Source organism: Pyrus communis, chromosome 1 (assembly GCF_963583255.1).
Source record: "Pyrus communis chromosome 1, drPyrComm1.1, whole genome shotgun sequence".
Lineage (NCBI taxonomy): Eukaryota > Viridiplantae > Streptophyta > Magnoliopsida > Rosales > Rosaceae > Pyrus > Pyrus communis.
The window spans coordinates 41,865,104-41,883,040 of record NC_084803.1 but is presented as its reverse complement, the minus strand read 5'-3'; the positions used below and the strand labels follow the sequence as shown (position 1 = coordinate 41,883,040).

The window sequence follows — 17,937 nt, the reverse complement described above, 5'->3', positions numbered from 1 at the left end:
CATGGAACATTGCCTCATTGTTTCCTGTAAACAATAAATCATCTACATAGAGACAAATAATTAAGAACTCCCCTTTTTCACCATTCTTCATGTAAACTGAATGCTCGTATGGACATTTCTGAAATCCATTTTGGTGAAGGTAGTTGTCGATCCTTGAGTTCCAAGCTCGTGGTGCTTGCTTGAGGCCGTACAAAGCCTTCTTCAAACGATACACCTTATCTTCTTCTCCTTGTACTTGGAAGCCTTCCGGTTGTTCCACGTACACTTCTTCCTCAAGTACTCCATTAAGGAAGGCTGACTTGACATCTAGTTGATAAATTTTCCATTTATGATGTGCGGCAAGAGAGATTAGCAATCTTACCGTGTCAAGTCTCGCAACTGGAGCATAGACTTCATCATAGTCCACTTCATACTTCTGTTTGTAGCCCTTTGCTACAAGCCTTGATTTGTATCGATCCACACTCCCATCTGCAGTGCGTTTGATCTTGTAAACCCACTTGACACCAATAGCCTTCTGATTTGGTGGGAGCTTTGTCAGCTCCCAAGTGTCATTCTTCTCGATGGCATGGATCTCTTCTTCCATGGCTTTCTTCCAACAATCTTCTTCCACAGCTTCATTGAATGAGAAAGGCTCGTGGTCTGCATACAAGCAGAAAAGGTTGGTTTCTTCTTCTTCTTCTTGTCCATAAATCTCTGTGAGACTCCTTAACCTCACTGGAGTTGAGGAGCTGCTTTCCTCACTAGATGTAGGACCACTCCTTGCAATTCTGTGCACTGGAGTTGTTGTGATTGTTTGAGCAGGCTGTTGCTCAATCGGTGGTACAACTTCTGGTTCTTCAAAATCAGTGGAGACGATCTTCTCTTTACTGACTTCTTTGTTGTTCCACGTCCATGTCTCTTCCTCACTGAAGATGACATCTCTACTAACCACTAGTTTGCCAGTTAGTGGGTTGTAGAGCTTGTATGCCTTGGACTCTTCACTATAGCCCACAAACACACACTTCTCACCTCTATCATCAAGTTTCCTCCTCTTGGCTTCTGGAACTTGAGCATATGCAACACACCCAAAAATTCTTAGGTGTGTAACATTCGGCTTGTATCCACTCCAAGCCTCTTGTGGTGTCATCCTCTTGACACTCTTTGTTGGACATCGATTCAACAAATAAATCGAACAAGCTACAGCTTCTGCCCATAACTCTTTTGGCAAATTCTTCTCCTTAAGCATGGACCTTGTCATGTCAAGGATGGTTCGATTCTTTCTTTCGGCTATCCCATTTTGCTGTGGGGTATAGGCAGCAGTAAGTTGATGCCTAATTCCTTGCTCCTTGCAGTATGCTTGGAAAGCATTGGAGGTGTACTCTCCACCTCTATCTGATCTCACAGCCACAAGCTTGTGGTTACTTTCTGCCTCTGTGAGTGCCTTGAACTCCTTGAAAATTTTTAGGGCAGTTGACTTCTCCTTGAGAAAATAGACCCAAGTCTTTCTACTGAAATCATCAATGAAGGTAATAAAATACCTATTACCTCCATAAGACATGGGATCCAATGGACCACATATATCTGTGTGCACCAACTGCAGTGGTGCCTTTGCTCTCCATGTATCACCAACAGGGAACGATAGTCGTGCTTGCTTGCCAAGCACACAACCTTCACATACTTGGCGTGTGGCTTCAATCTGGGGTAGACCACGAACCATTCCTCCACTTGACAGCAACTTTAGGCCATTGAAATTAAGATGGCCAAATCGAAGATGCCATTTCCATGACTCATCTTCCATTACACCGATGTTGCAGCTTCCAATCTTTGTGTTCAAATTCAACGGAAACATCCGGTTCTTTGACATTCGAACACGTGCAATAAGCTTTCTCCTTGCATTCCTGAGAGTGAGAAGCATGTTCTCCATATGTATAATGTACCTTTTCTGGAGCAGTTAACCAATGCTCAGAATGTTGCTCTTCATACCTGGTATGTAGTAGGTATCGGAGATGTATTCTTCTCTTCCATCCTTCTGGATGATCTTGATCTTCCCTTTGCCTTCAACTGGCAACTTTGAGGAGTCACCAAGACTTACAGATCCATAGGCCCCTTTTTTGAGTTCGGCAAAAAACTCCTTCTTTCCACACATGTGATTGCTTGCACCAGAGTCCAAATACCAAACATCTTGTTGGCTACTGGAATCATGGTGTGCTAGTAAGACTGTAAGATCTTCATCAGTATTTCCACTTGATTCTGCCATGTTGACATGCTCACCAATTTTATGTGAACATTCATTGGCATAATGTCCATATTGCTTACAGTTGTGACACTGGATATGCGCCTTTCCTCGAGTAGATCTCCACTCCTGAGACTGACCTTGATTTTGTGCATAGCCTCGACCTCTTCCTCGGGCTCGTCCTCGGCTACGGTTGGATGAGCTCCCACGACGTGAGTTCCACTGCCCACGACCTTTATTTGGTTTGTCAATATTCAACTTTGACTCCAAAGCTTGCTCTAGCGTTGTGGGGCTTGCATTCTTCTGAATGCGTTGCTCGTGAACTAGGAGGGATCCTAGTAGCTCTTCTGCGCTCATCACCTCCAAATCCTTGGATTCCTCAATGGCAGTCACCACATGCTCAAACTTAGATGTGAGTGACCGGAGTATCTTCTCCACAACTCGTACTTCATCGAGTCTCTCGCCATTTCTCCTCATCTGATTTACTATCACAATGAGCCTTGAGTGATAGTCGGAGATGCTTTCCCCTTCATTCATATGAGCAGTTTCAAAATCTGCTCGAAGTGATTGTAACCTCACTTTCTTGACTCGATCTACTCCTTTGTAGATTGTACTGAGTGTATCCCATACTTGCTTGCTCGTTGTTGCTTCTGCAACCTTCTCGAACGTTGAATCTTCCAAACCCTGGTATAGAAGATACAGCGCCTTTTGGTCATTCTTTCGTAAGTCCTTGAGAGTGTTCCTTTGATCCGCAGTATATACGGCTTCTTGCTCGGCAGTGGGTACAACATACCCACTACTGACAACTTCCCATAGCTCCTGTGATCCAAACAATGCTTTGAATTGGATGCACCATCTTTCATAATTTTCTTTCTTCAATGTGGGAACTTGGAGTTGCACTAAGTTGGACGCCATAACTGCTGCACCTGCCAGAATGGTATTCAGGCTCTGATACCAATTGTTGGTATTTGACAGTTTACTAACTCAATACCAAAATATGTGGGTGATAAGTTTACAAACTCTATCACACCTCTTGCACTTTGCACTCTCAAATAAAATTGGACAAAGAAAGAAATAGAGAAAGAAGGGAAGCAACAAGCTTTGGCAAAACACTTGGACTTTGATATATGAAAAAAGGTTTACAAACTATTGGAATAAGAAAGCTTACAAGTTTCTTCACAATTGGAAGTGGGATTTGGATGGGATGATTTACAATGCTTGAGAGCTTGGGTATTTATAGCAAACCAAATGATTAAACTAAGATTATTTATTACCACACAAAACACATTAATTGCACCTAATAATTTTTATTCAACCATACCTAATATTGCCTAACTTTCCATGCCTAACTTTGACATTGTTTTTCAACAATGGCTAGCACCAACTTGTTTTGAGTTGAATTTCCAACATTCAGAACTGTATCCTGTAACATGTTTCTCATTTGCCAAAAAATTCTGAACCAGGCTACTAATTGGCAAGGACGTAGATTTAATCGTTAAGAAAAACTATAGTCTTTGTCTTTTGGTTATGAAGTAGAAATTTGCAGCCTGATGAACGATTTTTCACAACAGGCACTGCCACTTCTAGAAAATGGTGAGTCTGGCAAACTGATGGATTGCAGATTGACGGAATCTGCTGGTGATGCTACGATGGTCCGGCATATGGCTCACGCTGCGCTGCGCTGCCTAAAAGTTGATTCAGATCACAAACTGTCTATAAGTGAGGTAATTAAGTGTTTTCTTAATTAAGTGAATCAAATGCTGTCCTAATTTTATTATCAAATGCAGTTCCATTTCTATACACTGCTGATGCAGAATTTGTGGGATTTTTCACAGGCCTTAGCCATTGTTCGAGGTGATGAACTTGCGATTTTCAACAACTGAAAAATGAAATAAGTGAGATTAAGAATTTGTCTTGTCCGAAGTTAGACAATGCGTCTATGATGTATGATAACATGGCTAATTAAACGCTTTCTACTAATTGCTTAGCTAGCAACTTGTAATGATCTTTTAAATAATGGCACTGTTCTTCAATATTTGTTTTTAACTGCTTCTTTTTTAGTTTTCGAAGGTTTTTATCTGTTAATTTAGAAAAAAGCTTGTCCTCGACATTGACCTGTGTTGGTACTTCCCTAGCAAAAAATTCGGTGTCGGATCATCTAGCTTCCAATCACAAACGCTTGTCGCAAACACTCACCAACACAAACCTTTAAACAACTTTTGTGTACTTCTCTCGAATGTTGGCTACTACAGTCACCCCAACAACAATTTCGCCAGTTACAAGGCAATGTGACTAGAGATTGGTTCTGATGGTTTAACTAGCAGGTCATGTTCAACCATAAATGTCTTACAGAAACGAAAATGCTTGCACCCTCAAACTACTATATGGCCTTGTTTCTACTACTGACAAAATAAAAGAGCATCAAATACAGCACAGGGCTTAGCCTCACAATGGGTTAGCAATAATTTGGTTCAAATTCGTCTTTGGCGATAATCGAACCCAAGACCTATCACTTATAAATAAAGAGAAATATTATTAGATGATAGTAGTGGCATGCTTAAACATTTAATTAATAGAAATGGCTAAATAAGTATTAAACTAGTAAAATCTTAGTGACTGAATTTGATTCATCGGCAGATAGTAGATTTCTTATTTTTAATCTAAGTGAAGTTGAAAGGCCTTCAAAAACGAGATCAGACCCCCTACATTTAAGAAACTGAAATACCCTAAAATAAAAGGAAACCCATCGAATTTTAAGAAAGATACAGAATTAACCCTAAAACTTTTTTTTTTTTTTTTTTTTGGGGAAAACAATGCCTGTGAGTCTGTTAGGTTTGGTGATTGGCGCAAGAGGGAGATTGCAGAGGCCGGCGGAGTGGGTTCTGGTCTCTTCTGGGTACATTTGAGGAACTAACATACAGATTACAGAGTGGTGAGCTGGTGGAGGAGAGAGCCGTGGAGAGAGTTGCAGATGGAGCGCTCTCTCTCTCTCTCTCAAGTTTTGGGCGGTAGAGAGATGATGACAATTACTATGGTAGATCGCCAAAAAAAATATACAGACACACACATTATTATTTGGTTTTAAGGTTATCATGTTTTAATTAATGTTTTACATGGAAACTTTCTAGACAACCTTTATCAGTATGGTGTCATGTTATCATTGGGACTGGGAGGTGAGTTTTAGGAAAAATTAATATTCGGTTTCTATTGTTTATTAGCTAAGACCTTAAGTTTTTAGATTTTGATTAAAGTCCCTATCACACTCTTATTAAACTCCTAATTAATTTTCAATTCAAACATTTTCAAAATATAAAAAAAAATTAAAATAAGTTTGTACCCATTAAATTATATATTCCCATTCTTAAAAATATATTAATTTGTTATATGAAAAATGTACCTTTTTTAATATAAAATGTACCCATTTTTTATATAAAATTCATTCAATCTTTTCTCTAATTCATTTTTTAAACTTATATGGGTACATTATATTTCATTGGTTTGAGAAAGTATTCATGTCCAGTTTAATAGAAGAAATTTAATAATGTTATTAAGCCTAATATCTTTTTTTTATTTTTTTTTTATTTTTTTGAAAAATGTACTCATGTTTTGGTAAAGAATAATTTTTTGGTTAGTTTTGATGAACGTACCCATGTGTATATATACAAAAATATTGGAAAGTATAATTCATAACTACAAATTTCATTTTTAATTTTAAAATATAATAAACCTACATAAAAATATAGTATTACATTTATGTTAGGGATTTCGATCAAGAACTAAAACCACAAATATTTTAGTCAAAGAACATTAGTAGTTAGTATTAAAGTATCTATTATTATTGGTGGTAGGGTTTGTCTAGTTGTCATTGTTTAGTTGGTGATGGATAACAACTCATTGTCATCTTACTTTCGGCTAGGGTTAGCTGCTTGTTTGTTTACTTTAGGCTTATTTAAGAGCAATATTCCCTCATCATGTAAAGCTAGGTATTAGTTTAAGTTAGAGATAGTGGAGGTCAGGTCTTCACTCATGCTTGCTGAGCTGCCATCCCTGTCCGCACCATTCCTCCACTTTCTTTCTTGTATTCCTCTCCTATTTATGGTTGATCTTGTAAACTATTTTATACATGATATATACATAAAATTGTCCACATGGTATCAGAGCAGTGATTCCTCTTGGACCTGCTTCTGTGTTCTTCCGAAAAACCCACCAAATCTAAACCAGTTGAGCCATTATGGCCATACCAGCAGAAAAAACTTCAAAAAACGAAACCATGGATACCAATCCAATTCAACGTTTGAGCTCTGTGCTTCTAAATGAATTCAACTACCTGTCCTGGTCACGAGCTATTTCTCTCGCTCTTGGAGGACGTGGAAAGCTCCCATTCATTCAAAAGGATGACATCATCCCCGAAACAACTGCACCGGATTATGCAGCATGGGTATCCCAAGATCAACTTATCATGTCTTGGCTGTTAAACTCTATGGAACCAAAGATGGCTGAGATTTTCAGCTACTCAGTATCATCTCACCAACTTTGGAATTCCGTACGAGACATGTATGGAGATCTAAACAATGATGCACGAGTCTTTCAGCTGAAGAAAGATCTTACGGAATTACAACAGGGAAATCTCTCTTTTGTTCAACATCTTGGCAACTTGAAGGCCAAATGGAATGAATTGGATCTCTACAGACCTCATACCATGAACACAACCATTCTTTTAAAGCGTGCTGAAGAAGACAAAGTGTTCCAGTTGCTTGTCAGCATTGGACCAGATTATGAAGACCTTATAAGCCATCTCTTAATGACACCTGAACTTCCCACTTTACAGATGGTCTGCAACGTTATTCAACGTGAAGAAGTAAGAAAGAAGGTCATGAACGCAGACATGGTCGTTGGAGAATCAAATTTTAGGCCATCAGAAGCAAGAGCCTTCACCTTCTCCAGACCATACAAGGGAAAACGACCAGACTTAAAGTGTTCTCACTGTGTGAAGATAGGTCGTACAGGTATTGGACACATAAAAGAGAAGTGCTGGATTCTTTATCCAGAACTTAAACCTAAGTTCAATGACGATGGAAGAGCACCAAGAAACCAAATGAAGCCTGCCTACACTCCTAGAGGAAATCTTGTTTGCGACAATGTCTCCAATAATGTGATAAACTCTTCCTCTAGTCCCATTGCTCTCATAAATGAATTCGCTAACTTCTTGCAACAGAAACAAGGAGCAACAAATCATGAAACTCCTTCAGCCATGCTCGACAAGTTTGCTGGCTTCCTCGAACAATCAAACTCAGTGTCACAAAATGACATGCCAGGTATTATTGCAACTATCTCCACTGCTTTGGATCTTAGTAGTAGTTGTGATTTTTGGATAGTTGACTCAAGAGCTTCAGATCACATGACTAACGATGCATCTTTACTAAATGATTTTCAAAACTTTTCCACTCCTTCTTTTGTCTCCGTAGCTAATGGCACCAAAGTTCGTATAGTAGGCAGAGGGAAACTCAAAATCTTCTCGAGTCAAAAAGAATCCCTTGTCATGCATGTCCCTTCTTTTCCTTTCAAACTATTGTCAGTAGGAAAAATAACACATTTGCTAAATTGTCTTGCAATTTTTTCAACTCACTATGTGATTTTCCAGGACCAAGTTTCGAAGGAAACGATTGGTAAAGGGTTCTTCCTCAATGGACTGTACTATGTCAAATTCTCTTCAAGTTTCCCAAAAAGTTTCTACGTAAACTCAAGCACTGTAAACAAGGAGCAGTTGTGGCACATGAGATTAGCTCACCCTTCTTCACATGTTATGTCTTTTCTTTTTCCTAGTTTCTGTAAAGTGATTCCAGATTGTGAAGTTTGTCAAAAATCTAAGTTCACCAGGTTACCCTTTCCCCACTCTCTCTCTAGAGCTACCAAAGCCTTTGAAATAGTCCATTCTGACATTTGGGGATCTGCCACCTTAGAGTCCTTTGATGGTTACATATTTTACATATCGTTCATTGATGATTTCTCTAGAACTACTTTTGTGTATTTACTTAAATTCAAGCATGAAGCTTTCCAGTGTTTCAAAAATTTTCATAAATTAATTCAAAATCATTTTAACTCTAAAATTGGCATCTTAAGGTCTGATAATGGGTCTGAGTACACTTCCAAAAATCATGACAACTTACTTAAGTGAGCATGGAATTTTGCAACAAACAAGTTGTGTAGGAACGCCACAACAAAATGGCATTTCAGAAAGAAAGAACCGAGATTTGCTTGAAAAAACACGATCACTAATGTTACAAGCAAAAGTTCCAAAGAAGTTCTGGTCTCAAGCTATACAAACCGCTGCATACATCATCAATCGCCTTCCTAGTAGAATCTTGAAGTTCAAATCTCCTTACCAAATTCTCAAGGGGAAAGAAATTGACATAAGTCATCTCCGTGTGTTTGGATGTGTATGCTATGTGCACATTCAAACTATTCACCGAGATAAACTTGATCCAAGGGCTATCAAATGTGCATTCGTAGGTTACTCAACTTCCCAAAAGGGATACAAATGCTACGACTCTAAGACCAGAAAGGTATGTGTATCCAGGGATGTGCGTTTTGATGAAACTCACTCCTTCTTTCAAATGCATGATGATGAACCTCAGGGGGAGCTCTCATATGAAGTGTTTCCTACCCCTCTCTTCCTTGATGATACAAGGCTGTCAACACCGCAAAATGAAGTTGTTGAGATAGAGCCAGCTCCTGAAAGTATGGAAGCAGATAATGAAGAAGTCATTCTCGAAAGGAGAGAGCCTCAACTTGAACAACCTCATCCTCCACAAAGGAATCCTTCTCGAAACAGACAACCTCCAGCCAGGCTTGATGATTTTGAAATCTACACGCCTAGACATCCTATTGGACAAATGGTTTTTCATAGCAAAAGCTCTCCATCTCATGCTGTCTTTGTGACCAAGTTATCCCAAAATTCTGAGCCTCGATCCTTCGAAGAGGCACACCAATCTCCTGTATGGAGGCAAGCCATGCTTGAAGAACTGAAGGCACTTGATGAAAATCAAACTTGGAGCATTGTTTCTCTGCCAAAAGGTCAACGTGTGGTTGGGGCAAGATGGATTTATAAGACCAAATTTCACTCAGATGGAAACATAGAGCGGCACAAGGCAAGGTTAGTTGCAAGGGGCTTCACACAAACCTTCGGAGTAGATTACAAAGAAACCTTTGCCCCTGTGGCAAAGATGAACACAGTTAGAGTGCTTCTTTCGGTGGCTATCAATTCAAACTGGTCTCTACATCAAATGGATGTAAAAAATGCCTTCCTACATGGAGAGTTAGAAGAAGAGGTATACATGCGACTACCACCTGGTCATGAACGAGAGAAGGAACAAGGAATAGCCTGCAAGCTTCACAAGGCTATTTACGGTCTCAAGCAATCTCCAAGGGCTTGGTACTCAAAACTTAGTTCTGTCCTTATGTCATCCGGCTTTAAACGAAGCAATGCAGATTCTTCAATGTTCACTAGGATTGGTACGCATGGAAGATTGGTGGTACTTGTTTATGTTGATGATCTTATTGTCACGGGAGATAATCCAGAAGAAATAACTGCTCTCAAAGCCACATTACATTCAACCTTCAAAATCAAAGATCTTGGCAGACTTCGATACTTTCTTGGAATCGAAATGGATCAATCTCCAACTGGTTTGTTTCTAAATCAACAAAAGTACGTTCTAGATCTTTTAGAAGAAGCAAATATGATGCATTGCAAGCCTGCCAAAACACCACTACCAACAAATTTCAAGGATGAAACCTCAGGCATCCAGCTTGAAAATGCATCGGAGTATCAAAGGTTGGTAGGAAAACTTATCTATTTGACTATAACCCGACCTGACATTGCTTATGCTGTTAGCTTTGTCAGCCAGTTCATGCATTCTCCCTCATCTCATCATTTGCAACTAGTTAAAAGGATCCTTCGATACTTGAAAAGCTCAATATCTACTGGGATTTTCATGCAAAACAACGGACACTTCACCATTGAAGGATACACAGACTCTGATTGGGCAGGCAATGTCCTTGATCGCAAATCCACAACTGGTTACTACACTCTTGTTGGTGGTAACCTCGTTACGTGGAAGAGCAAAAAGCAATCTGTTGTAGCTCGGTCAAGCGCAGAAGCTGAGTACCGTGCAATGGCATCGACTGCATGCGAACTAATTTGGCTAAAGAGGTTGCTACGTGATCTTGAAATCATCTCCTCCAAACCAATTCTTCTTCACTGTGACAATCAAGCAGCAATGCATATTGCTGCCAACCCCGTCTTCCATGAACGCACAAAGCACATCGAGGTTGACTGTCATTTCGTTCGCAACCAAGTTCAGTCCAAGCTATTACAAACTGTATTTGTTCGTTCCAGTGATCAACTTGCCGATGTGTTCACCAAGCTTCTGCCTTCTGCACAACTTGATCGTCTTCTCTTCAAGCTTGGATCCAGAAGAACTCTCGATCTAGCTTGAGGGGGAGTATTGAAGTATCTATTATTATTGGTGGTAGGGTTTGTCTAGTTGTCATTGTTTAGTTGGTGATGGATAACAACTCATTGTCATCTTACTTTCGGCTAGGGTTAGCTGCTTGTTTGTTTACTTTAGGCTTATTTAAGAGCAATATTCCCTCATCATGTAAAGCTAGGTATTAGTTTAAGTTAGAGATAGTGGAGGTCAGGTCTTCACTCATGCTTGCTGAGCTGCCATCCCTGTCCGCACCATTCCTCCACTTTCTTTCTTGTATTCCTCTCCTATTTATGGTTGATCTTGTAAACTATTTTATACATGATATATACATAAAATTGTCCACAGTTAGGGACCGCAACCAAAGTGTCCATTTCTTATATGTACTAAACAATGTATTTGTAATGAAAGTGAGGGGGTATCATACAAAGATTTTAGCAGAGCTAGCACTGAGATCAGTTCCAAACAAAACTCACGACAAGAAAAAACAAGGAGAGCCAGCCAGCCTTATTATAAGAAGAAAATAGCTAGGGCCAAGAAAAATATTCCTTTCTTTCGAAAATGAAAAAAAATTATAAGTTGATGCTGATAACCTCATTGCCAACGATCGATAATAACTAACGAATAACTGACGTCAACCAATTCCTTGGTCGGCTTGGTCTTCTTGTCAATGACGGAATCGTCCAAGTCCGGAACAAACAAATCCCATATATCAGACGACAAAACAGATTTAGAGCAACACCAAAAGCCCCTCTGCCGATCACAAGCAAAACCTCTCCCTAAACAGTGACTAAACACAATGAAAAAAGAGACGGAGATGACCGGTTTGCAGTTGCAGTCATCCCAAAGAGAGGCCGTGATAGTGGCTGTCGACGCAAATAGGACTAAAGGAAGCGTGGAAGCCGTCGAATGGGCTCTCAAGCATGTCGTTAAACCTGCTGACATCTTCCTTGTTTTAGGAGTTTTCACTACTGATCACCATGCCAAGAAGAACTCTTGCTTTCCGTTTAAGTTGCGAATGGGTTTCGGCGTCTCTGGAATATGTAAGTTTCTTTTTTTTTCGACCAACATTTTAATTAATCTAAGCACAATTACGGTGAAGGGGATTTGAAACTTGGCTACGACCAGGTGTGCTACATATATACATCTTATTTATGTTCGTTTATTTGTTTCTCACTACCATATATATGCCTAATATATACCAGCTTATGCTCCGCAGGGAAGAGATTAGAATCCATTGACCACGAGGAAGTGGATCCTGCCGAGCTTGAAGAAGAACTAAAGCGAAAAATAGGACAATACCAGAGTAGCCTCCAGCCTTTATATCGTCAGTGCTCAAAGAATGAGGTTGCTTTGTTTTCTTCTTATTTATCTTTTTATATGTCAGTTTTGGCAAGTGTTATGAATATGTTACCATGCTAATTAAAAACTATGGTGTAATATATATAAGCAGGTGAGGTTGGTGCTGAAATTTGCAGCCGGGTTTTGTCCGGCGAGACTGACAATTAATGAATCACATAACCTTAATACACGTTGGATCGTATTAGACAGGTATGCCATAGGATTCTATATAGTACCCCGGTATTCTTCTCTTCTCCCTCTATTTTTCTTCTAAATATTTTGTGTTCGGTTGTCAGTCACTTTAAGAAACGGAAAGTTTATCTACGTGGACATGTGACGTGCAACGTTGCAGTAGTAAAGGAAAAAGATTTTGCTAGCTTGATGCTATCGAATGATACACAGCCTGCTGAGATTTGTCAAAGCAAGCCAAATTATTATTCAGCAGCTTCTAAAGAGCATCTTGGGGAAGAACACAGTAAAGGTTTCAATGCTTACGAGTTGAGAAATAGATCTGCACCCACGCCATATCCTCAGAATCCTTGTTGCTATCCTCTATCTTGGAGAAGTGGTTTTCCTCGAGTGTTTTCTTACAACGAACTTGAAATGATAACGAATGGCTTTGCTGATTATAACATTTTAGCAGTAGTGGATGGCATAACAGTTCATCAGGGAATATTACAAGAAACACCTGTCTTAGTAAACTCTTTAAAGATAACAAACAAAGGCTTCTGGTCAGTCCTAGAGATCCTTTCCTGGGTGCGCCACCGCAACATCTTGAATCTTGTTGGGTACTGCAGCACAGGCGCTTCTGCATTCTTGCTTTTCGACTTACCTTGTTTGGGTACCGTTGGAATAAACTTGCAATGTAAGAACGACTACTTCTCTAACTGATGCATCCTAGTTACCCAAAGTCTTGGTTTACAAGAACTTTAGTAGCTAGTTTTGACATCAAGGAACTCAAAACACGCACGCACACGCGCACACATGTATTCCTTACCGATTATTCATCTTATCATAGTTGATTGGTAAATCGATATCCCTTCTATTATCATGAGCTGCATGATGTTCTTCTTCTTTGTTTTTCTTTTTTTTTTTTTTTTATTGACTTCCAAAACTGACTACATTGTTTTCAGTTTTGTTCTTGCACAGAATAGAATTCAAACTGAGCTCTATTAGTTTGTAGGGGATGAGTTGGCCGAGAAACTGGATTGGAGAGTGAGGTGGTCTATCGCTCTAGAAATAGGAGGAAGCTTGCGCTATCTCCATGAGGAGTGTGTTGATGGGCCTATTGTTCACAAAAATGTTCATGCTTCCAGCGTTGCTCTTTCTCATGGTTACTCCGCAATGGTAAGTACATCCTGATACTTCATATGCATAAGGGAACAGAAACATGGTCAAAAGTTATGAGCCAATACAACAAATTCAACTTTGTTGATCTCTTAAATATGGTTTTACAATAATTACAAAATTGGATGAGTTAGTATAGCACACAACTGAGTTTCTTACTACTCATCATGCTCTTCGACTTATTGCCTAGAACTGAATACTTGGTTTTGACTGATGTTCTTCAAGCTCTGCAACTTCGTATATGCTGAGTGGCTTAAGGGTGATATTCCCCCAACTAGAGATTTGATATCCAAGTAAGAGAACTTCGTAATTCTCTTATATATATCTTGCATAAGCATTTAATTTAATAGGAAAGAACTGTAAAGAATATGTTTTAAACCATATTCTTATATACTGCTGATTGATACTTTAAATTAGATACGACAAGCTCCATTTTGGCGACGTACATGATTATGGGAAATTCCTACTGGAGCTTATTACTGGAAAGTGTGTAAGTCCCGTTCACGACCAAGGGAAGGACCAGTCCATGATTGACGGGGTAAGATCTCTCGTATGTCACCAAAATCCGGTGATTCTAGCTCAAATGTGAGTGGAAAGCTTCAAGGACAATTGCTTCTTTTAACTGGAATTGGATCTTCAGAACTGTATTATGTAACATGTATCTCATTTGACAGTAAACTCTGAAGCAGGCTATTAATTGGCAAGGACGTAGATTTTTTATTTTTTATCTTTTTGAACAAACGATATTATCTACACTAAAAGGAAAGGAGTGGGCTTAACCTCACAATAGGCTAGCAATAATGTGGTTCAAACTCACCTTTAGCTAGAATTGAACCTAAGACCTCTCACTTACAAGTGAAGAGGAATACCACTAGACCGCAGTACTAAGTGGCCACAACGACGTAGATTTAATCGTTAAGAAAAATGATAATCTTTTTCTTCTGGTTATGAAGTGGAAATTTGCAAGCATGATGAATGATTTTTCACAACAGGCACTGCCACTTCTAGAAAACGGTGAGTTTGGCAAACTGAAGGACTGCAGACTGACGGAAACTGCTGGTGATGCTAGGATGGTCCGGAATATGGCTCACGCAGCGTTGCGCTGCCTAAAAGTTGATTCAGATCACAAACTTTCTATAAGTGAGGTAATTAAGTGTCTTCTTAATTAACTGAATCAAATGCTGTCCTAATTTTATTATCAAATGCTGTTCTATTTCTATACACCGCTAGTGCATAATTTGTGGAATTTTTCACAGGCCATAGCCATTGTTCGAGGTGATGAACATCCGATTTTCAACCACTGAAAATTGAAATAAGTCAACGAGATTAATAATTTATCTCGTACAAAGTTAAACAATAATGAGTCTATGATGTATGATAACATGGCTAGTTAAACGCATTCTATTAATTGCTTAGCTAGCAACTTGTAATGATTTTTTAAATAATAGCACTGTTCTTCAATATTGTTTTTAACTGTTTCTTTTTAGTTTTTGAAAAGTTTTTATCTGATATTTTAAAAATGCTTGTTCTCGACATTAACCTGTGTTGGTACTTACCTAGCAAAAAAATTCGTTGTAGGATCATCTAGCTTGCAATCACGAACGGTTCTTGCAAACACTCACTGATACAAACCTTAAGACAACTTTTGTGTACTTCTCTCGAACGTTAGCTAGTTAAGTCGCCCCTGCAACAAAGATTTCGCCAGTTACAAGGTCATGGGACTAGATATAGGTTCTGATGGTTTAACTAGAAGGTCATGTTCAACAATTAATAAATGTCTTGCGCAAAATAAGCTTGCACCCTCAAACTACTATGGCCTTTTCCTACTCCATTGACCAAAAAAAGAGCATCAATATATAGCCCCAGGCTCTACGCATGCTTAAACATTTAATAGAAATGGCTAAAAAAAAAGTACTAAACTAGCAAAATCTTAATATGGTAACTGAATTTGATACATCAGCAGATTGTAGAATTCTTATTTTTAATCTAGAAGAAGTTGAAAGGCCTTCAAACCAAATCAGAAGTCAGAACCCCTAAATTTATGAAAACTCGAAAACCCTAAAATAAAAGGAAACCTGTCGAGTGTTAAGGAAGATACAGAAACCCTAAAACAGATTAGTTATATCAAACCAAAAGGATGGAAAACAAGGTATACCTGTTGAGGAAAAACTTAGAGTACAAAACTCTAACACAAATGTTGAAGAGACAACACAAGTAAACAAATTACTTGTATTAACTCACAAAATATTACAACACAAATTCTTAAGGATACTCTTAAAAGCTATGACACTCACTCTTTCTAGAGACACACTCTAGACCACTCACACTCCTACTTAGCTCTCTCTTGATTCTTACTTCTCCTTGGTTACACTAATTTCACAACATCACACACCTATTTATAGGTGGTGTTTTGCCGACTCCAATTGCCCACCGACATGGGCATTACATAATAGTCACACATTTGTGATGGTTCTAGGCTTTTCTACAATCAGCCCACCGACATGGGCTTTGCAATATTCATACACTACCTTCTAGTATATTCTTTAGCTTAGATATTTAGGTGGATAACCAACTTAGATTGCTGGAATTTTCCAGCTACTTTTGCCGACAGAGATTGCTAGATTTTTCTTGCATTTGCATGCATTGGTTTTGGGTTGGATCTCTTGTCTTGGGCCAAGACAAGAATACCATTCAACACCAATTGGGCTGATGTTGATCTTCAACATTCCCCCTCAACACCAGCTCATTTTTTCCTCCATGCCGAGTTGACGAAGCTTTTTCTTGCACACCCATTTGCATGATATAGGTTTCACATCTCTTCGCTTTGGCACTGGATTTTGAGCTTGATTTCGCTGCAATGACCTCTTCTCCCAACTTTGAACCACTCAGGTTTAACTGCTTTTTCTTCTATGGCTGCGTTGACATATTTGGGATTTGGCTTTGATATTTTCGTTGACCTCCTTAGTTGTGATCGTGGAGTTGATACTTCCACTTCACTAGGTCTTTCTTCTTCTAGTTGTTGATACACACCAGTTTGCTAAGGACTCTTAGGCACTTCTTGCTCGACATTGTCTTTAGCAAGCAAATCTTCAGGCTCATATTGACTTGATTGGACTTGGGCATATTGGTCTTCTATTTTCTCCTGCAACGTATCTTCAATCCCTCTCGAGTCAGGCAACACTTCATTTTCTAAGCACCAGCAAGACGATGCTTCAACGTTCCATTCTTACTTCATAGCTAGATATGCTATGGTGTCCCAATCATCTTCATTTTTCTTCTTTGAATTGGCGACGTTACTTTCTGCGGGCTTTTTGAACCAGCAATCCTTCGCCATATGGCCTTTCTTTCCACAATTGTGGCACTTGCCCTCAAACCTTTTATTATTCTGGGACTAACCACGGTTGTCGTGATACTTTGGAGCTTCCCCTGGCCAAGAACTCCCTCCTCCTTGATGACTTTTTCCCTTGTCACCATTTCTTTTCGATCCACCACTAGCACACTGTTTAAAGCTGTGTTTACTTTTGGTGTAAAGCGCTTCATCTTCACCTTTTAGCGAGACCCCTCCCATTTGCTTTGCCAAAGCTTCTTGATCAGCAAGCAAATTCTCAAACTCAACAAGTGATGGTTGGGTTGGCCATCCTTGTACAATGGCAACGAAGCCTCGATATTCGGGTCTCAATCCATGGATAATTATTCTTTTTATCCTGGATTCTACAATAGCAGCACTAGGATCTAATTCATAAAGTTCACGGCAAATAGACTTTACCTTGTGGAAATACTGGGTAATCGTCATGTCCCTTTGGGTCATTGATAATAGCTCATTCTCGAGAAGCTACAGTCTTGTATCATTCCTCTTTAAAAAGAGTGTGGCGAAGGTGTCTCACACTTTTTTTGGTGTCTTGACCTTCCGTATGTGCTCCAACATGTCATCTTCAACTTTGGTTTTCAAGGCAAACATTGTCTTACCTGCCTTGATCTTCCACTTCTGCAAAGTGTCGCTAGTGTCTTCATCTAGCTGCGTAACTTCATTACCACCGACGACATCCCAAAGATCTTGCCCTTGTAGGTAAGATTCCATACACATCGCCCATGTGTTGTAATTTTTGTTGTCCAACTTCTTGATTCCTCCAACAACTTGAAGGTCTCCCATCATGTCGGCAAAGCTTCGATAAGTCAAACAAGATTAACCAATAATCTTGCGAAGTACTAAACTTCTCATGATTCTCAAAAGCTTCACTAGAGACGGTCCCTGATCGTACAACTCTGATACCAATTGTTGAGGAAAAACTTAGAGTACACAAATCTAACACAAGTGTTGGAGAGACAACACAAGTAAACAAATTACTTCTATTAACTCGCAAAATATTACAACATAAATTCTTAAGGACACTCTTAGAAGCTATGACACTCACTCTTTCTAGAGACATACTCTAGACCACTCACACTCCAACTTAGCTCTCTCTTGATTCTTACTTCTCCTTGGTTACACTAATTTCACAACATCACACACCTATTTATAAGTGGTGTTTTGCCGACTCCAATTGCCCACCG

The 17,937-nt window shown here is 39.2% G+C and overlaps 1 protein-coding gene across 1 annotated transcript; it reads left to right on the top strand.

Moving 5' to 3' along the window:
- Window positions 1-11,515: 11,515 nt before the first annotated feature.
- On the top strand, window positions 11,516-14,690 carry LOC137728108 (serine/threonine-protein kinase CDG1-like). Its single transcript, XM_068466993.1, has 9 exons — window positions 11,516-11,741; window positions 11,918-12,045; window positions 12,152-12,249; window positions 12,336-12,904; window positions 13,223-13,386; window positions 13,612-13,679; window positions 13,804-13,924; window positions 14,340-14,531; window positions 14,643-14,690. Exons 1-9 carry the CDS (start codon window positions 11,516-11,518, stop codon window positions 14,688-14,690), a joined length of 1,614 nt encoding a protein of 537 aa, XP_068323094.1.
- Window positions 14,691-17,937: the final 3,247 nt, after the last annotated feature.

Bases quoted from the DNA above. Each gene is read 5' to 3' on its own strand.
- LOC137728108 (XM_068466993.1), top strand. From the start codon at position 11,516: ATGACCGGTTTGCAGTTGCAGTCATCCCAAAGAGAGGCCGTGATAGTG. The intron at 12,046-12,151 runs GTTGCTTTGTTT...ATATATAAGCAG, and splicing joins GTCAGTGCTCAAAGAATGAG to GTGAGGTTGGTGCTGAAATT. The intron at 14,532-14,642 runs GTAATTAAGTGT...AATTTTTCACAG, and splicing joins ACAAACTTTCTATAAGTGAG to GCCATAGCCATTGTTCGAGG.